This window comes from Schistocerca piceifrons, chromosome 1 (genome assembly GCF_021461385.2).
Source record: "Schistocerca piceifrons isolate TAMUIC-IGC-003096 chromosome 1, iqSchPice1.1, whole genome shotgun sequence".
Taxonomy (NCBI): domain Eukaryota; kingdom Metazoa; phylum Arthropoda; class Insecta; order Orthoptera; family Acrididae; genus Schistocerca; species Schistocerca piceifrons.
This window is the reverse complement of record NC_060138.1, coordinates 729,163,048-729,185,144: the sequence shown is the minus strand read 5'-3', so window position 1 is coordinate 729,185,144 and position 22,097 is coordinate 729,163,048. Positions and strand designations below refer to the sequence as shown.

The window sequence follows — 22,097 nt, the reverse complement described above, 5'->3', positions numbered from 1 at the left end:
CTCGTGTAAAGAGGAGAAATGCGTACCATCACGTTTCCGGCTTTGATAAAGGTCGGATTGTAGCCTATCGCGATTGCGGTTTATCGTATCGCGACATTGCTGCTCGCGTTGGTCGAGATCCAATGACTTACCAGAATATGGAATCGGTTGGTTCAGGAGTGTAATACGTAACGCCGTGCTGGATCCCAACGGCCTCGTATCACTAGCAGTCGAGATGACAGGCATCTTATCCGCATGGCTGTAACGGATAGTGCAGCCACGTCTCGACCCCTGAGTCAACAGATGGGGACGTTTCCCAGACAACAACCATCTGCACGAACAGTTCAACGAAGTTTGCAATATCAGCTCTGAGACCATGGCTGCGGTTATCCTTGACGCTGCGTCACAGACAGGAGCGCATGCGATGGTGTACTCAACGACGAACCTGGGTGCACGAATATCAAAACGTCATTTTTTCCGATGAATCCAGGTTCTGTTTACAGCATCATGATGGTCGCATCCGTGTCTGGCGACATCGCGGTGAACGCACATTGAAAGCGTGTATTCGTCATCGCCTTACTGGCGTATCACTCGATGTGATGGTATGGGGTGCCATTGGTCACACGTCTCGGTCACCTCTTGTTCGCATTGACGTCACTTTGAACAGTGGCCGTTACATTTCAGATGTGTTACGACTCGTCGCTCTACCCTTCATTCGATCCCTGCGAAACCCTACTTTTCAGCACGATAATGCACGACCGCATGTTGCAGGTCCTGTACGGGCCTTTTTGGATACAGAAAATGTTTGGCACATTCTCCAGATCTCTCACCAACTGAAAACGTCTGGTCAATGGTGGCCGAGCAACTGGTTCGTCACAATACCCCAGTCACTACTCTTGATGAACTGTGGTATCGTGTTGAAGCTGCATGGGCAGCTGTACCGCTACACGCCATCCAAGCTCTGTTTGACTCAATGCCCAGGCGTATCAAGGCCGTTATTACGGCCAGAGGTGGTTGTTCTGGGTACTGATTTCTCAGGATCCATGCACCCAATTGCGTGAAAATGTAATCACATGTCAGTTATAGTTTAATATATTTGTTCAATGAATACCCGTTTATCATCTTCATTTGTTCTTGGTGTAGCATTTTTAATGGCCAGTAGTGTAGAAATGTGTTAGGCAACTGGAAGAAAGAGTTAAAACGAGAATGAAAACAGCTGCACGCATTCATCGTTTCCCAAAGCGCCGAGGAGTCGCATTCCCAAATTCACTTAAGCTCTCCTGCACCTTATTTCGGGTGGACCGATCAGTGTACCCATCCTCGACCTTTTCTTAACTGCGGGGTTCGTGTACGCCGTGACAGAGCCAAATACACGCTACAGACCAAACACCTGACGATACAACACAAGTTATCAGCAAAACTCGCAATGATCTTTAGCAGTTTCAACATTGATTTTTAGGAAGAAAGGCTGAAGAAAGTTACATATAGTCAAGATGAACAGGATAACACGTCGCTGTACTTGGGATAAAGATGTTTGTCTCTGGGAACGGGCGATCACAGCGTAACTTAAGACCAAGGATAAATGTCACAGTTTATCCTAAGTGGAAAGATTGTACCGGGGAGGTTGTACCGGGGCCGTGCGAACTTCAAAAAGCAGATGTTAATGGCGGAAAAAGTGGCGTGCTTGAGCATGCGCACTTCCAGTGACGATTCTGGCAGAGGAAGAACGGTAGTAGTAGTAGTAGTAGTAGTAGTAGTAGTAGTATTTGCAACCGCAGAAGCAGAATGAATTTTTTTTGGATTTGACAGGTCAATATTCTGACCTTTCGGAGCAGCTCACCGATACGAAGCAACATTTGGTCCTCAAAACATTCATGAGGGTGGACAAAAATATGGAAACAACACATTAGCGTGCCTAGTACGGTGCAGGAAAACCGGTGACATTCAAAACAGCTTCCAGCCTTTTAGGAATGGATATATACAAATCCTGGATGGTTTTCAAAGATATCTTATACCAGTTCTTCTGCAAAATACTGGAAAGTTTAAGCAGCGATGGTGGCGGTGGATAGTGATCGCCCATCTTTTCTCCAAAAGTAGACCACAAATGCTCTTGTGGCTATCGTTGTCTCGGGAAATGTGAGAATTTATACTCGTGCTCGCAAAACTAGACCTCGACGACGCGCGCTGTGTGAACACTGGACCTGCCGCCTCGGAGCGCAGCATACCGTTGGGGAACAAAAATTGCAGAGTAACAGTGGAGCCCGTGGAATATACAATACGGCTGCACCAATCATCACCGAACCTCCGCCACGTTTTACTCTTGGAACGTAAGCTCGACCGGAAGTAGGACAGAAGACTCATCTGACGAAATGAAATTCTTCCAATGCTCCATGGCCCAAGTTGCATGGCTGCGGCACCACGTTTCCCTGTTACGGGCATTTGTATCACTGATTAGCCGTTTTGGAATTTCAGCTCGCCCTACAATTTCCTGCTTACGGAGCTCCCTTCGTGTTGCTATGGTGCTGAAAGGGATCACGAGTGCGACATTCAGTTCTGCAGTGACTTTTACAGCTGTAGTCCTCTTATCGTTGGTCACACTTCTCTTCAATGACCGTCTGTCAGGATCACGCAACAGACGTTTTCCTTCATCCTCGTACGTAGTACATGTCTTCGGAACGGTGCCTCTTGAAACATCAAACACTTTTGTTACCTACCATATGAGCACCAACGGTTTGTCGACATTCAAATTCACTTATCTTCGACACAGCGCAGTCAAAGTTACATAGGACGCAGTTCTGAACAACAGTGACTTGGAACTTTTTGATGACATGGCACAGGCGCCGTTCGCGGTCAAACGCAACAGCGCAACCTACAGGCTCGGCTAGCATCTGCATTTATGTTCAAGCACGCGTTTCTCGCTGTGCGTTGAAATTTTTTCCAACCTCTGCAGCTTGTTGTTGTTTTCAGTCAAGAGACTGGTTTGATGCAGCTCTCCATGCTACTCTATCCTGTGCAAGCTGCTTCATCTCCCAGTACTTACTGCAACCTACATCCTTCTGAATCTGTTTAGCCTATTCATCACTTGGTCTCCTTCTATGATTTTTACCCATCACACTGCCCTCCAATACTAAATTGGTGATCCCCTGACGCCTCAGAATATGTCCTACCAACCGATCCGTTATTTTAGTCAAGTTGTGACACAAAATTCTCTTCTCCCCAGTTCTGTTAAATACCTCCTCATTAGTTATGTGATATACCCATCTAATCTTCAGCATTCTTCTGTAGCACATTTCGGAAGCTTCTATTCTCTTCTTGCCTTACTATTTCTCGTCCACGCTTCACTTCTATACATGGCTAGACTCCATACAAATATTTTCAGCAAAGACTTCCTGACACTTAACTCTATACTCGATCTTAACAAATTTCTCTTCTTCAGAAACGCTTTCCTTGCCATTGCCAGTCTACATTTTATATCCTCTCTACTTCGACCATCATCAGTTATTTTGCTCCCCAAATAGCGAAACTCCTTTACTACTTTAAGTGTCATTTCCTAATCTTATGCCCGCAGCATCACCCGACTTAATTCGACTACATTCCATTATCCTCGTTTTGCTTCTGTTGATGTTCATCTTATATCCTCCCTTCAAGACACTGTTCATTCCATTCAGCTGCTCTTCCAAGTCCTTTGCTGGCTCTGACAGAATTACAATATCATCGGCGAACCTCAAAGTTTTTATTTCTTCTCCATGGATTTTAATTCCCACTCCGAATTTTTCTTTTGTTTCCTGTACTGCTTGCTCAATATACAGATTGAATAACATCGGGGAGAGGCTACAACCCTGTCTCAATCCCTTCCCAACCACTGCTTCCCTTTCATGCCCCTCGACTCTTATAACTGCCATCTGGTTCCTGTACAAATTGTAAATAGCCTTTCGCTCCCTGTATTTTACCCCTGCCACCTTCAGAATTTGAAAGAGAATATTCCAATCAACATTGTCAAAAGCTTTTGCTAAGTCTACAAGTGCTAGAAACTTAGGCTTGCATTTCCTTAATCTATTTTCTAAGATAAGTCATAGGGTCAATATTGCCTCACGTGTTCCAACATTTCTATGGAATCCGAACTGATCTTCATCGAGGTCGGCTTCTACCAGTTTTTCCATTCGTCTGTAAAGAATTCGTGTTAGTATTTTGCAGCCGTGGCTTATTAAACTGATAGTTCGCTAATTTTTACGTCTGTCAGCACCTGCTTTCTTTGAGATTGGAATTATTATATTCTTCTTGAAGTTTGAGGGTATTTCGCCTGTCTCATATATCTTGCTCACCAGATGGTAGAGTTTTGTCAGGACTGGCTCTCGCAAGGCTGTCAGTAGTTCTAATGGATTGTTGTCTACCTTCTGCAGGTAAGCGTTACAAAAGTTTTGTTACTGCTTCATGAGCATGAGAAACTACCCGTTGTACATTGTTTAACGTAGTAAGCGCACAGTGTTTATAATTTAGTTATACTGGGTGGCCCAAAAAGGATGGTCGGATTTGAACTGCGTAGTACCATTGAAAGGTGAGGAGGGGGGACCACTGCCGGCCGTCTGCAAGTCGGCCATTACACCCAGTTTGCCACGAGATGGCGCAGTGGACGGTCGAGCATCGTGTTTTTGCTGTGGAACAGTTTTTCAGAAATGATGAATCGTTTATTACTGTGCAACGATTGTTTCGACAACGTTTTGGTGTAGCGCGTGATGGACCCATTCCAGATCGCAGATCCATATCACGTTGGGTGACTGCATTCCGGACAACAGGGTCTGTCAAAAGTGGTAAATCTACAGGGCGTACACGTACGGCAGTTACTCCACAGAACATTGATGATGTTAGAGCGTCAATGCTGCAAAGCCCGCGTCGTTCCACTAGGCGTCGTGCTCAAACTTTAGGCCTCAGCCGTAGTTCGTTGCAGCGTATTTTAAGCCGTGAGTTACAGTTTCACCCATACAAAATTATGATCACGCAAAAGCTGTATGATCGTGATTTTGAGCAGCGAAGACGATTTTGTGAATCAATGCTTGACATTTTGTACTCTAATAATGATGTTGTGCTTCTTATGTCAGATGAAGCCCATTTCCATTTAGACGGCTATGTCAATAAACAAAACTGCAGGTATTGGGCAGCAGATAATCCCAGAGAATTGCACCAAAAGCCTCTTCATAGTGCTAAGGTAACAGTCTGGTGTGGAATTTAAAGATTGGGGATTGTTGGTCCTTATTTTTTTGAGGAGAACAACGCTACAGTCACAGTGAACTCGGAAACGTTACGTTAACATGCTACGTAGCTTTTTGGTGCCAAAACTGCGAGAGTTACATGTAAATCGAGATCGAATTTGGTTTCAACAGGACGGGGCCACGGCCCACACAGCCAATGACTCCATGTGTGTTTTAAGGCGGATGTTCCCCCACCACATCATCTCGCGTTTTGGAGATGTCCACTGGCCCGCGAGATCACCTGACCTCTCAGCCTGTGATTTTTTTCTTTGGGGATACCTAAAGTCAAAAGTCTACGTAAAGAAGCCCCGAAACTTAATTGATCTGAAGGAGGCAATCAGTGCGGAAATTATGGCAATTCAAGAAGAAACAGTAGTGAAAGTGATGGAAAATTTCGAGGAAAGACTTGTGGAATGCATCACCGAGGAAGGACACCATCTTCCGGAAGTCATTTTCCGTACATGATTTTTTGTGGTTAGTTCTTGTAATTGGGTGCCTGGGAGCATTTAGATACGTAATTGAATAAAATTAATTTGTAAAACTGATGGAGTTATAGTTATTTAAAATGTGACCATCCTTTTTGGGCCACCCTGTACAAAACTAACCTTTAATTGTGAGAAATGTGAATAACTTACAGAAATGTTTGATACAGCACTGAATGCAGTATATGTCCAAGTTTTATTTAACGTCCAATGTAATTACTTTTTGTAGCACGACAAATGTCCCATCTGTAATCAATTTTCTGCCAAATCCTATGAAGCAAGTCTTGACATATGGTGGCAACTGCTTGTGTTATCCCCTGTCGCAACTCGACGTTTCCCTAAAGCGGAGGAAGAAACCTTTGTTTTTAATGTAACCCCATATGCAGAAATCCATTGGGATTAAATCAGGTGATCGTGGAGGCCAGGGTATTGTTCCGTGACGTCCAAACCGAAGTCGGCGCATTTCTATGGAGATAGGCAACAACTTTACGGTGATAATGTGGTGGTGCGCCATCTTGCTGAAAAATAAATTCTGTGCCCATATCCTGTTGTGATTGAGGCACTAGATAATGTTGAAGCAGTCCAGTTACAGCTGACTCGGTAAAAGATGAAGGACAGTAAATCTCGTTACAGCTTACAGAGGAAAATACATTTTACCTTAGGCGAGTCCCGTACGTGCTCGATTACGTGTACATGGTATCTTCTCACCTCATAGCCGAACATTATGCCGATTCACTTTGCCGCAGATATGGATGGTGGTTTCGTCACTGAAAACAGTTATAATAAGAATATCATCTTCAGCACGCAATCCATTAAACATTTATACATTAACTCAGCCCGTTTTCTCTTAAAGCTTGCAACAATGCCAATTAGTAGGGTCTGAATGACAGCCATTTTCTTAATACCTTCCACACTAACACTAGGCATGTTCAATTCTAAGCCGGCATGTGTCGTTGATTTACCGGGACTGCCAGTTTAAGACTGTTGCGTCAGAGATGCTGGTCGACCCTTACCGGACGTCCTTTTCGATATACAACCAGTTTCTGTGAAACGATTGCACCAATTAATAACAGTTTTTCTTTGGGGTGGTGGCTTACGATCATGGAGGTAAGAATAGAGGGAGACGCCGTGACGTCACAGCTGCGAAGCTATGTGACGCCGAGGGTAGCCATCTCAATCCGACCAAAACATTGCTGCTGTAAGCTTGTGTGCATAGGCTTGTCGCTCGCTTTTGGAAGGATTTTGCGCTATTATGGTGACTTGTGTGGTGTTCGGGTGTACGAATCGTTCTGATTGTGATGCGAAATCGAAGGGAATAACATTTCATGTGTAAGTTGTCTCGTTAAGTGTGATTTTACAACTTCATTGTGAATGAACGTGTGCTACATCGGTACTTGTACTATAGCGTATTTTTCTCCTGTATGATTTTAGATTTCCTAAAAATGAAAGTCGGAAAGCTCTGTGGGAGAATGCCGTGAGGAGGAAGAATTGGCGTGCGTCTAAATGGAGCACTATATCTTCTCAACATTTCCGAGAAGAGGACACAGACCGAACTTCCCTTTCAACAGTAAGGCTCCGAGAAAATGCTGTACCATCAGTTTTCCCTACACACCCAAAACATTTGCAAAAGGTATGTTAATTCAAATAATTAAATTCTTAGTTTTCAAGTTCACGTTTCAGTATAATACGTACGTATCGTCGATAATCGAAGTGTTGAGTAACTCACTTTGTCTTCATGTACCAAATTAAAAGCTAACGCTACATTAACTGGCGTAAAGTATAGGCCTAAACAGGACACTGTGTAGATTTGCCATTCTATGTACCGTATTTCAGTAAATATTGGTGGTAATGAACAGTGTTTCCCAGTAGTGTAACGTAACTGAAATGTCCCAGTACGTATTACAAACAAGATGTATTTATGGGGCTTTGGAGGGAGGGTATAGCTAACTTAGTTTTCAGTTTCTATTATTTATTTTGTGATACACATTTATTACTGAATTAACAAAATTGTATCGTTTACATTGAAGACTACCTATTCGTAATATTACATTAAAAACTATTTTTAATCAGAAGAAACGCGGAATTTTGCCTTTACGAGATTTTATTTTAAACAAAAACTTTGAAACAACCAATCTGATGACGTTACATGCGTACATGGTGCAATTAGCGACTGTAATACACGCAGCGCTATAGCACACTGGCAATGTTTTGGTCAGAGTGTCATGGCAGCGAGCCACGCCCCCATGGCTTCAAAACGTAATACGGCTGGGATACGTAGCGCCATCTCCCCTTATTCTTACCTCCATGCTTACGATGTTTAGTCCTGAACTGTCTCTGAATTGCACCAGCGTATTTGGGTTGATGAAACCATAAACAACACTGCGCACGCTCTGCATAGTCATACGACTCCATGATGACTGTCGCAATAGCCCACTCTCGCATGCCACATAGCGGGAAAATAAGGCATTAGAAGTGTTAAGCAGGAATAAAACCTGAGCTTATACTGCATTCAGTGCTTTATCAAACATTTCTGTAAGACACAAAGGAATTACAGACCTTGGCTGCGAGAGAAATCGACGGGGAAAGTTAAAAATTTGTGCTGGACCAAAATTCGAACCCGGGTCGCCTGCTTACGAGGCAGATGTTCTGACCACTAGGTCATCCAGAGACAGGAGTCCTACCCAAGACCTGGGTTCGAATCCCGGTCTGGCATAAATTTCCAACTTTCCCCATCGATTTCTGTCAATGCCCACTCGCAGCCAAGGTCTGTAATTCCTCGTGTCTTAATTCATAATGGCTGCTAGATCAAAAAAAATTTTTTTTTTGACCTGTCGGAAAGCATAGTACCATATATGCGTATTTCTGTAAGTCACTTACCCTGTTAACAATTAAAGGTTACTAATTTAGTATAATTTATGAACACCATGTAAATGCAGGTGCTCGCCATGCAATAACTTTTACTTAGGGAGAAGCACTACCCAGACTTGACACTAAGCGAAGTTATCACACTAGGAATATGAAATTAATATATTATTTAGGCCGCTTCTACCACTTCCCATGCACACGCTACTGAAACGAAACAATACACAATTTTTGTTACACCGTGTCGTCGTACTGAACATTCCACATTCCACATTTGATCAATATGCAAATAGAACTTTTAGCTGAGGAGATGCATTAAATTTCGCGACAAACTGACCAACTTGGAATCCTCCAATTTATCGATGAAAGTGACTAACATTTGGCGCGTTCAAATCCCGGAAGAAAATACTGGTGCTCACATTCTGGCGGGTCCTACAGCCAGTATCAGTAGCATTAACGGAGGAAATGTCGCTCTGATCCACACACTGCTGCATTAACAACGCGCGACAAGTTCGCTACATTTCTGTCGCCTTTACCTGCTCACTACGGCTTGCAACGCTAAGATTCCCACATTCGAAGGCGATTTACACACACTTAACAACGGCAATGAATTCGACGCAACAAACGACAAAGTGTCGTTACACTTTATGATACTCTTATATTCTTTCCGAAAATAAAACTTTTCTTAAGGACCAATAACTACGACAAGGATTCAATTTTTATCACGGGAAATGTACAGAGGCCAACACACCCACAAACAAGATTGTACTGTTCTCCAAAATGCAAACGCAAGTCCCAGTTACTTAACCAAACGGTTAGGTTAGGTTAGGTTAGACGGAGGAATTTTCAGCCTTGCATAAAATACACAAAACATCTAAAAAATAATAAAAAGGAAAACACTGACCACAATTGCAGATTATTTTGAAACTTAATTTCATCCTGATGTGAATATCAATTGGATCTTTCCTTATTATGTTGACCAATATTATACCTTGTACTAGCCTTAGACGTCCAACACAAAATATTAGCGAATAGTGTTACCACAAGCACCTTAAAAGTTTTAGTTATGTACCTACATTGACAGGATAACTTCCATCCTGTATCGTTACTGGCCGGCCGCGGTGGCCGAGCGGTTCTAGGCGCTTCAGTCCGGAACCGCGCGACTGCTACGGACGCACGTTCGAATCCTGCCTCGGGCATGGATCTGTGTGATGTCCTTAGGTTAGTTAGGTTTAAATAGTTCTAAGTTCTAGGGGATGACCTCAGAAGTTAAGTCTCATAGTGCTCAGAGCCATTTGAACCATTTGTATCGTTACTATGTCAACATATGGGCGTAACTAAACTTCCGCACTGGGAAAATATTAAAATGAATCATACCGCATAAAATTGAAGAAAATTAAGCATGTTAAAGACGTGCTGATGACAAGTTATTGAACGAACCTATGTAGTACGACAAGAAAGAGAAGTTACAGGGGGTCAGATCCCGTATCTGCATCAATTATTCTATGAGGAAAAAGGCGCATTGGGTAGGATTAGTACGGAGAAGGATTTAAACCTCAAGTACAAGGCAAGGAGCAGCCACAACCGGCCTACCTCTAGGCGAATTTTCAGGCATGTTCTTTCACCCTTGTCGTATTCTCTAAGGTTTTCGACTCTTAGCAGAAATCTTTTGTAGCTATAGATCTTCGAGGTCGCACTGGTAGGGACAATCAAGATGTGGGTGTCACATTCTGCGCCTCAGAAAACGTCGCTGCCACAGCCGGCATCGTTAGAAAAAGAGTTGGAGAACAATAGTGGAATCTCTGTCGGTGTCCGGTAGCAGCTCAGTCGCAATCACGGCCAGCCACTTGGAGCACAGACTAGGAGAACGAGGGCTTATACAGACTTGACCCCTGGCGCAAGTGCTCAACTTTGGCCTCTTCATTACGGGAATCACAGCATCTGCACCACACGCTCGTAATCTCGAATCACAGACGGTGGAAGGATGCGGTCCCGACTAAAGGTCAACAACAGAAACGAGTGAGAACTTTTTACACAGTGACCTACAAACTACAAACCTTATTTTTCAACAACGCCTGCACATGCTCGGAAACTGGATAAAAAAAAAAGTATTGGGATTTTACTTATGGAACGAATGTAAAGTGCTGTTGAAGGCATTACAAAATTAGAAACAAATCTTTTGAAATGACGTTGAAAATAACAAGGCTTAGCTTCCAATAAGCTGCCCTTTACTTTTAATGTCTTACCTTTAGGCAAAACACTTCTGATGGACATATTACTACTATTTCACATTTGTTTCGTTTTGTGAATCTTAGTTATGCCTAAATAACACGTATGGTGCGTGTCACCGTTTACATCCACCGAGACGTAACTGAAATCATAGTTACATATTTCCTCATCTAAAATTGAGTTTCCGGTACGTTCTCACGTGTGTGCACCAAGTACTCTATCATCATTGCTCCGTTCTTCGAAAATATCGTCAACCTTCAGAAACTGCCGGCCGGGTGGCCGAGTGGTTCTAGGCGCTACAGTCTGGAACCGCGCGACCGCTACGGTCGCAGGTTCGAATCCTGCCTCGGGCATGGATGTGTGTGATGTCCTTAGGTTAGTTAGGTTTAAGTAGTTCTAGGTTCTAGGGGACTGATGACCTCAGAAGTTAAGTCCCAAATTGCTCAGAGCCATTTGAACCTCAGGAACACTTAACATACGAGAAAGTTAGACTCGTAACCCTGTTTGTCACTTTTTCAGTAATTAGCTGGTATGTACTCTTCCTTGTTCCGAGATACTGCCCTAAAGAAAACATCTTGATAGTGAACTCATGCTTTATTCATCAGCAAGCACACAATCGTCCGATGAGTATTAAAAAAAAATCTATCAGCTACCACAAAATTTTAGGCATTGGCTCTGAGCACTATGGGACTTAACGTCTGAGGTCATCAGTCCCCTAGAACTTAGAACTACTTAAAGGTAACTAACCTAAGGACATCACACACATCCATGCCCGAGGCAGGATTCGAACCTGCGACCGTAACGGTTGCGCGGTTACAGACTGTAGCGCCTATAACCGCTGGGCCACCCCCCGGCCGGCTTTTAGGCATTCCTGCGCCTATTGTTGATAATTAAACAAGAAAATACGCCGTTTTGTCGACATGTGTTTACACTTAAACGCCGCTTCTGCATCCATTTTACCAATGGCAGACGATGCGCATTCCACATTTCTTTCAGTTACTTAATGGTTCCAATGGCTCTAAGCACTATGGGACTCAACATCGGAGGTGATCAGTCCCCTAGAATTAGAATTACGTAATCCTAACTAACCTAAGGACATCACACAGATCCATGTCCGAGGCAGGATTGGAACCTACGACCGAAGCAGCCACGTGGTTCCGGACTGAAGCGCCTAGAACCGCTCGGCCACCGCGGCCTGCTTTCGGTTACTTAATCTATGGAGAAAAACAATCTGGGCAAACACACAGTGCTCGTCATAAATGCAGTTAAAGCTGTTCTTCAGACGCTCAATACCTTAATGAACATTTGACACAAGGCGATCTGTAGTTCGTTATCGATGCGGAGAAGCATAGTACAGTAGTGGGCGCAACGTAGCTTGCGTCGCCAGATATTACGCAAGAACTCTGGTTTGAGTACACTGTTACACCGCCTCCTGGAATAAGCCTTCGAGCTGCTGGGTCACTAGAATAGTGGCTGACCGAAGGGCGCTCACCGTAAGACTCATACCAATAAAGAAGACTACTAAAATAAGACCATCATAGAGAAACTTACGTTCTATCCAACTTCAGTTACAGGTGTCAAATCTGGTTAAATTTCAAGTTAGTCTACAGTAGAATGTAGCCCTAAAGAAGCCTCCAGCTATAATAATAAATCTACAATACATTGAATTGTTTTCACTGTGCACTCTAGAAACTCCTGTTCTCCGTAGATCGCTATGCATTAATGTAATATTAGGTCTTCGGTACGGAATACTCAACGCATTCTCGAGAACAGATAGTGTAATGTCAGACAGTGGCAGTCGACTGTAAAATATCCTTTTCAAATCGTTGAGTCCCTAAACAACTTCTAGAGAGAACCGAATTCCTGTGACAACCACGGCTTTTACTACCCAAACGTGAATTGCCTGTGGTAGTGATAAGGGCGGCTTTTTTTGGGGGAGACGTTAAATCTCTCCAACTGTTCTCTTCGCATGCAGTCCTGGCGTCGGACGACAACATTTGGTCTAAAAATGGGGCAGCCTGCAGCCAAGTGCTTCCAGACACGGTGCTCTTCGACAAGATACGGGTCTATGAGCAGATAGCGACTGTAGGGAGGCAAACGATACGCCGCTGCCGCAGCACGAAGGAAACGTGGAATTTCCGCGTCTGCTACGAAGCTCATTAGTGGGTGAGGCACTTCCCTTTCACATTAAGTGCTGCGGACAAGCCCGCCTACTGGCTGGTCAGAGCTGGCAACACCGAGCAGCCAGGTCACACTATTGAGTAACTGCCTCGGTTGGAATGGCATCTAGATCGCTTCTCTTCGCCACCCAAAACAGAAAATTGTTTCATGGTCATTTCGTTCTGGGATATTCCTGATTATGTTTATGGTACGTTTCAATGTTTATATGCGACGATGAATTTTTAATCTTCCATGTACCAGGACGACGGGAAGAAGTATGCTATGTACACCAAGGAAGTGAAAGACTCATTTCTACTGTCATACATTCATAATTGCGCTGGAAGTAGTGCCTACGAGAATGTTGTAACCAATAAAAATTGTACCAAATAGTTGAAGCGTTTGACAAAATATACATTGCAAACAATTACGACTACCTCTTCACACAGAAAACTGTTGAACACTGCATTCCAAGAAGTGCCGTTTGGTTATACAATCTGATGAGTAGCAGCTAGAGTCGACTCGTACTAATACCTAATAGCAAACAACGTGTGAAATAGGGTGACCGCAGAGCAAAGTTGTACGTGCAGAAAACAGAATGCTTTGATTTATTGACAGGATATTGAAAAACTACCGTTGATTAAGATTGAGATCGTTCAAGAAATATTTAGAGGGTCATACTAGAATATTGCTCTAGTGTGTGGAATTAGAATCAGAACGAGCTGCCGGCCGGTGTGGCCTTCAGTCTGGAACCGCGCGTCCGCTACGGCCGCAGGTTCGAATCCTGCCTCGGGCATGGATGTGTGTGATGACCTTAGGTTGGTTAGGTTTAAGTAGTTCTAAGTTCTAGCGAACTGATGACCTCAGATGTTAAGTCCCATAGTGCTCAGAGCCATTTGAACCCAATCAGACCGAGCTGACACTATACATTGAGTGCTACAAAGAGGATGTCACACCAATGACTTCTTCTAACTGGTAAGAAAGGAACAGATACGCCAGAAGATGCGAATGGCAGTCAAAGATGTTGTACGCATCGTAAAGCCTTGCTTAGAAGATTCCAATACTTTTCAGTTGTCGACTTAGAAACCTTGATGATATTCTTGATGGTGTTGCCTTCAGCCCGAAGACTGGTTTGGTGCAACTCTCCATGCTACGCTCCCATGTGCTAGCCTCATCATCTCCGAATAACTGCTGCTAGCTGTATCATGAAGGTACAGGAAGACAAATAACAGCTCGGAATGAAATAATCATTCATCTCACACTCCAACAGCGAATGGGACGTTAACAAATTTCAATATATGTCACCAAGTGTACAGTGGTTCCCAGAGAATAAGTAGATTGAATATTAGTCCACTGAATAAGCCGGTCAGTACGTACGACTATTAAGTACAATGAAGACATGTTTCCATATAGCGTTCTTTATTTTTTCTCCTATCCTACAGTTTCGTGCCCTTAGGACTCTCTGTAGTGCCTCGGAGGGTAAGTCTCTGATGTTTAACACATCCTATCACATTATCTCTTGTTCTAGTCAAGTGTTTTTCAAGTAACCCTTTCCTCGCAGATTCTGCGAAGCACCATCTCATTTCTCAACGGATCAGTCAATTTAATTTTGAGCATCCTTTTCGAAAATCACGCCTCAAACGCTTCGATTCTCTTCCTTTCCGGGTCTGTAAGTATTGATAACGGCGCGGAACGGAAAGATCACGTGCCTTAAGCTTCTGGATGAAACTCGTTTGCTGAAAAGTAACAGAGGAATAACGTCTTGCAGGAATCCTTGAAAAGGAGTGTCCACGATGCTTTATAACGCGACCAACGTCACTAGCCACGTTAGTGTGAAGACATTCGCCGAAGTCTTCTCAGGATGTGGCGTCGTGGTTCGTGAAAATTGTGTTGATGAACTTCGCTCAGCTGTTCAAAAGAAGTAGCGAGCAGCTTCAATAAAACCGTTGATCTGCGAGCGAAGTTCGCGATGAAGCTCAGGTGTCGTGCTGGCTTCAGGCCACTGTGTCACCGTTAGGCGCATTGCTGGAGGCTGTCGCTACCGTTACGGCAGTACGGTTCCACTGCGTGCTCAGCATACACGGCAGCAACTAACTTCATTACAATAGCCGCACTTCACACTAATCAACTGATCTCGGTCGGATTAGGACAATTTTCACGTTATAAGAGAAGCAATTATAAAAGCATTGTACATTAACAAGTTTTGCAAAAAGTGAACCATTCTATGGTGTTATCCGTAAATATTATAGAAACGTATGTATATATGTATCTTTCGTAGATATTTGCTCCTAAACCGAACTTGGTCCACAGCAACAATCGCTGTGAGAATAAGAACCACCTACCCGTCACAGTTCAGAGGATATGACGTCACAAACAATGAGATGCGTTGAAAACTGCCGCATCATCATGCATGACGTTTAAATGTATAACTGCTGTGCTGCCAACTGTATTCGCAATAAATTTCGCCGGTAGTTTCCTCATATGCCGCTAAATGCACCTACATATCATGGTACTACACACAGTTCAGGATATGATGTCATAAAGATTGATATATGTGAAAAGAATGCCGCGTAATGGCTGAAGTTGTAATACATCTATTCTTTACTACTAAGACACTCCTACAGACTAGTCAACGAAATCCCTGGCATGTGGCGAAGCTTTCGACAGCTTTCAACTGCGAAGCGCAAATGGCTGTAGGCGAAAAGAGCAGCCGTCTACAGAGCTATGAAGAGGCTTTGGCACAGAGACATCTACAAAATCGTGTTGCAAACACGACAACCAGCTGCGCCCAGCATACGGGAACTGTCCGGGATGATGTTTCGTAAATTGCATACTGTACTTATACATTTATACTTTACCTGTATTTCTTTTTACGGTGGTTTCATAATTTGAAATGTGTTTTCACGAATATATGGAAATGAAATACTTCACTAAAAAAAAGTTCATTTTTTGTTACCTTTTCGGATAGAAAATTGGCAAAATGAATACCCGGGAAATGCTGTCAGCTCTTAAACAAAACACTGATAGAATTACGCATACTGTGACTGAGCTGCAGATCTACTACGCGATAATGCATGCGGAACAACGAAGGCTATCACAGAAGATCTGCGTAACACAAAACATATGCCGAAGACCTGTGGAGGACAGATGGTTTTGTGCAGGAACTGGCAGTTGACACTAAGCGTAAATAAATGTAAAGTATTGCATGTAAATAGGAGAAGAAATCCACTACTGTTCGATTACACTATCCGTGGAAACAGTAACTACAGACAGTCCGCAGAAGGGCACCTGTTCAAGAGATTCCTAGATATTTCTGATATCTCCGAAACCCCCACCAGAATGGGTTAGTTGGAGAGAGAAAGGCGGAACGAATACCACAGTTTAAACATTCAGTTTAGGAAGCTTGGGATATACAGATGTAGACTCTACCAGGTTATTTATTCAAGTGGAAAAAGTAGACGGATGAAGCTCAGATAATGAATTCTCGCATAACACGTAAACGGTCCTAAACTGACCGAAAACAGTCACTTTAATTAAGAAGGTTCTTGAAGCTGTCATTGACCGCCTACACAAAACATTATCCTTAACCCTTGGGATGCATTCGCAGAAGCGAGCCATTAAATACTGGCTCATACGTCATAGCGGAGAATTTTATCTCCAAATTCATTTCCAACCAAGCTAACAAACATGGAGAGCGTGTACCGAATCATGTGAACTCTTATTAAAAGCTCAGCACTATATCCTGTGACGTCCAGTTTTCGGCTAAGCGCTAAGAAACGGGCAAATAATACGATGAATTTCTGTAACCATCGAAGTCCTACCCTAATACTGAAAAACGAAAGCATATTTGGCACTGGCATGTAGAATGTTCGCTTCATTGACAGCTTCTTCCTAGAAAACTCCACTGCAAACAAAACAATGAAAATAAATCAAAAATTGGAGAAATCAGTAACTGAACACAGAAATGCTCTGAGAATTTACTAAATAATTTAAAATTGACTTTTCTACGTTGTTGGGACTTTGGTAGTGTTGGATCCTATCCTGAAAACTGCCGTCACCTGGGGAAACTTCTGCGGAATTTTCAAATGCGGACGGACACACCTGTTTTCAAGGAGCCAATGATACCTTAAACAGATTCCCTCCAGACCGAAGGCGGTTTTCAGGTATTTCTAAACACCTCACTACCGAGAGAAATTTTCTAACACCGAGACAACTTCACCTTCAGCGTATTATACTAATCGTTTCTTGAAGCCCGACATACATTTTCCATCATTTTCGCGGACAATAAAGGGTCAATTACAGCTACGAAAAGAGAAATTCGGTTCAGTGTAAATACCCATCAGTTTGGTTTCCTAGACAACGATAGCAAATCACTAATCTTTTTCGTTGAGTCTGTCAGCATAAACACGCAAAACTAGAAACTTCGACATGGGATTTTTTTTTTCCAGATGTGCTGCAATGAACTACATAAAAGGAGACATCTGCAGTGAGGATGGAGACCATCAAATCAGTGGTGGTTTAGATGCGCTTTAATAACACAAACCCGTGGTGGCCGTGCGGTTCTAGGCACTTCAGTCCGGAACTGCGTGACTGCTACGGTCGCAGGTTCGAATCCTGCCTCGGGCATGGATGTGTGTGATGTCCTTAGGTTAGTTAGGTTTAAGTAATTCTAAGTTCTAGGGGACTGATAACCTGAGATGTTGAGTCCCATAGTGCTCAGAGCCATTTGAATAACACAAACCGCGGAAGAAACATTGGTATATCAATCGAGTAACAACTTCCTTTGTACATTCCATGAAAACTTCGTCACCGAAATTCGCCAAGAAAGCCTACACTTTCATCTATACAAATTATTTTCAGAAATGAATGGGGCTAATGTCTACAATAGTTTCTGAAAATAATTTTATAACATCACCTTCCGCTCAGTAGGACAAGTAGGTAATGACACTTAAATCCACCATAATTACAACATTACTTACAAACCTTCACACACTATTTACGCCACTCAATACGTCCAGCCTTTATGTGCACAGGTGATGTAATAAGTATCAATCAATTCCAACTTTTAGCACTCTTTGAAGAATTATGTATCTCTCTTCTTGCGTATTAGATGTGCAGCAACTAAAATATCGAATCAACCGCGTAATTAGCAGTTATTAAAAAAATTGGTTTCTCTGTCAAAGAATATCTTTATACTTAATTACAAGTTACTGGATAATGAATATTTCACTAAGGCAAAAGATCATAAAAAGCCATTTTTACACAAATTTTATCTTGTATGGAAATAATAAAAATGAAATCGATATAAAAAGACGGGCAGCGCAAGAAACCAATTTCTTTCAAGAGGTTTGTCGTGCTTGTTGACCTTGTTGCAAATAAAATATTGGAAACGACAAGAATATTGAAATACATGTGTGTGCTGCGTTAAGATGGTTGGCTTCTATGAGTCTCCGTTTCTCTCCTTACTTCACCACGACTATTTCAACATTCCACAATCTTGTAACTGTGGAAAACTGTAAGGCGCATGTTTTGGAATTAATGTCGGAGTCCGTTGAAGATGAAAACAGCCAACTTCTTTACATAAAGTAGTTATTAAAGCAATTAATATGATGGCGTCTATTTTCTAGTTTGCAGTAACATCACGCAAATTGAGCAACCCCATGTCTTGACTCTTAAGACCTGATAATGAATCTGCAAAGACATCGTTGAAGAAACAATTTGGTCCCTCATCAGGAGTCGCATCATAAAATTACTAGGGTGTAAACCAAGTTCTGTGTCCTGCTTTTTCCCCGCAGTATCAGTTGAAGGCCACAGAACACTGGTTCTCCACCAGCTGTTACCGTCACGGTTCCTTTAAATCCCTGAAAGTGAATGTAAACATAGTTCTTTACGTTGTTCTGACATGTAATCTAATAATATCTGATCCGCTATGAACATGTTGAGGTAAGACCAACCATAATAACCCTACGTAGATTTATGGCGCACCCCTCACTCCTTTGCCGCAGCCGGCTATGAGCTATCTACGCAAATTACTAAACAGTGAAGGCAGAGCAACAGCAAAAGGATCCCTGGGGACATTCACTATCACTCTACTGCGCATCGTTGCTTACGCCTATGGCCGGGCACAGCACAAGCTGTTGTCAGTACAACACTGCGTGTTTACACGCGACAGGTCCCTCGCTTCTGACACCAGTGTTCAGCGATATCAACGTCACGCAATGTCAGCTGAGCACTGACACTTCTGGAACTTACATTCACTGAGGCTGCACGTCAAAACACGCCATCGGACAGCACTGCCACTAAACTCTCTTGACAGTGCTCTACCTGCTTCATCGGCTCGTACCATTCATTTGTTCCGTGACGCATTCAGAACCGGTGGCGCAGTGCCAAATTCCGACTTAGAAATAGGGGCATTAGTAACTGCTGAGTAAACGAAAATCCCCAAACTGATGACTTGTAAAAGCAATATTGTATCACCTGCTCAAGACGCGCAGCTGCTACAGAATTGTACAACAGCAGAACTAAAAGCGATTTGTTTACGAAGTTCTTTAGTTTCTGTACACTTTCGCGTCAAGATTAGCAAGTAAAAACACTAGAGAAAAATGTTCGGAATTGATCTCTCATGCTCTTCGCAGCGTAAAAATAAACCGTGTTAGAACTAGAGCTCCGCACTTAAAAGCATCTACGATGGTCTCTTCGGTGTTACGCAGATCGTGCAATGTAAATTTTAATCCGAATGGAATTATCTTAAAATGCGCGCTGTCTACACGTCCTTCGGCGAAGACTGGCGTGACACCACTTCATTCTCGGATAACATTATCTATTATTGATTACTTATTCCATTCGTATGAGTTCTCGTTGTTTTGAAAATTTTTACTTGTTTGTGACTTCTCTGTAAACTTGCATACCGTATCAGAGACGCTTTGCAATAGAACTTGTCAGTGGACAGGTTTGGAATATCATAACTGATCTCAACCTTGATCGCAAATCGGACAGAGTACGATTTGATAAAACACACAGAAAGCACGCCAAAAAAAGAAAAGTGCCGTTCTACGATAAAGGCAACGGAAGTGACACAATCTTTATGCATATTTGTCCTTCAGTATTACCGCCTAGGCGTTCCTTAGAAAAAATGTTCGTGGCGGCACTGTTAACACGTGGAAGGCGTAAAAACACTAGAATTTACATAGGCTTATGCGGAGAACAGAGATACTCGAGACTTTACACCATTTCTCTTACAGCAGGGGAAAGTACCAGGGAAAAACGGGGAGCAAACAACTGTTCTAAGTTGCGCGCGTAGATTGCATCTCTCTACATTGGTTGTTGACGTATTCAAATAGCCTACCATCCTGTGTATGCGCAGGCAAGAAAGCAACAGTTTCCACTCTACACTGAACCTGTCGCTCGGGTCTGGCACTTTGTGGTCTGCGCTGAAGAGAACAGAAAGACTTTGGCAGCGGGAGGGAGGGGAGGGGGGAAGCAGACAGGCACTCCTCTCAAGATGGCTGCCGCCCAGGCAGTAGCGCTAAGGAATGCGGCGGGGTGCGCGCGCCCGTCCCGTCCTTGTGTCCGCCTATCTCGCCCACAACCCCTGCCTTCTCCGAATCGCCCAAGACAAAGGAAAAAGAATATCACAGTCAGTACGCAGTAAGTGACACGGACTATCCGCAGGCCCTATTAATGACGGACACGATTAGCGACAACGCAATTTTCAAAAGCTATTTGCGTGTGGTGGTGATTACTAGAATGGAACGGTATGGAAAAGAAAGCTACCTCTATGCAATGTTACGTATGAAACGACGTGAAAAAAGTTCTGGCCTTAAGTTGCGGTTAACTACATCCTGGAGCAGCACGAACGACAGTTTTCGTCCTCAAAAAGGCTCTCATCATCCGGCGGAACGAGCACAAGTACGAGCAGAAGCGCGTATCTCCTAAAAATACGTCAATCTAGGCACTTGTAGTGACCCCGTTGCTGCATTAACAGGAATTACGAGCGCATCTCCGACTGCCGACAGGAACACACTTGTGGGACCACAGTCTTGAGATTTGCGTATTTGGGTTCTCTCCACCGGAGCACAGCACACAGTAGCAGGAAAGCCCTTGAAGCTCGCGGAAGCGTCGTCGCACCGTTGCAGCTGCGCGCCTTCGCTTGTCCTAAGAATAGCACGTGACGTAGCCGAGGTGCGAAAATACTCATCATATGATCCGGCCCGAGTCACCGCCTTGCACATGCACGCACACCACCTTCCACTAACACAGGAATACCACCGAATAGAAAATGAAGACCTTGCACAAGCGGTTGCGTAACAATGCACACGCAGGAAAGAGAGCGAAGTTGACGAAGGAGCACCACGGCACTCGCGCACATTCACACACCCACGCAGAGGAGGCGCCGCTGACATCCGACGCGAATGTTTCCGTCCTAGATTTTCCCCCTGTGGCGGCAGCTTACCTTCGTCCAGGAGCCTCTCGACGTGTATGAAGACATTGGGAAAAGCAGCCAGCTGCTTCTTGTCCTTGAGCAACTGCGCCAGGTAGTCCGCTATACTCTGCGTGCTGGGGTTGGGATCACTCATGGTCGCGACTCAGAGCAGAGCTGGCAGGAAGGCACTGCTCACACTCGCAGGTTCCTAGCGGCACTGGTCGCGCGGAAGGCCGCTCGGGCCGAGCCGGCGGCGCATGCGCGGAGCGGCTGCGCCGTGGCCGCCGCGCTGCGCCGGCGCGACCGGATCGGACGGGTCTATGTGGGGGGGAGGACGGCCGCGCCGAGCCGCCAGAGGCCGGCGGCTGCTCGCCTCGGCGCGCCCCGCGCACTCTGCCCCGCCGCGCATGCCTTATAGGGCCACGACGCCGACGCGACGCCCAGCATCCATTTTCTCGCGATTTTCCGATGGCATCCCACACGCGCGGATCCGATCCTTCTGCGGAGAGCCATTACTTCCTGACACTACTCTACGGCGCGTAATGCGGGACCAGAAAAAGTGGATTTCTCGTGTCCTGTTCGCGTCGTTGCAGCACGGGTATCATCTTGCTCTACAGAAGTCTCCTAACGGCGTGGTGGTCCATTGATCGTGACCGGGCCAAATATCTCACGAAATAAGCGTCAAACGAAAAAACTACAAAGAACGACACTTGTATACCA

General features: G+C 44.0%; 1 protein-coding gene across 9 annotated transcripts in view; it reads right to left on the bottom strand.

Moving 5' to 3' along the window:
• The window catches only part of LOC124711251 (protein held out wings), a 429,435-nt gene extending 407,822 nt beyond the window's left edge, over nucleotides 1–21,613 (bottom strand). For all 9 annotated transcript variants that reach the window (XR_007005451.1, XM_047241224.1, XM_047241261.1 and 6 more), the window contains exon 1: nucleotides 21,408–21,613. Coding sequence is in view for 8 of the 9 variants with exons in the window: in XM_047241224.1 (XP_047097180.1) it covers nucleotides 21,408–21,531 (124 nt within the window). In the remaining variant the exon portion in view is untranslated. The remainder of the gene's footprint in view (nucleotides 1–21,407) is intronic.
• Between the last annotated feature and the right edge of the window lie 484 nt (nucleotides 21,614–22,097).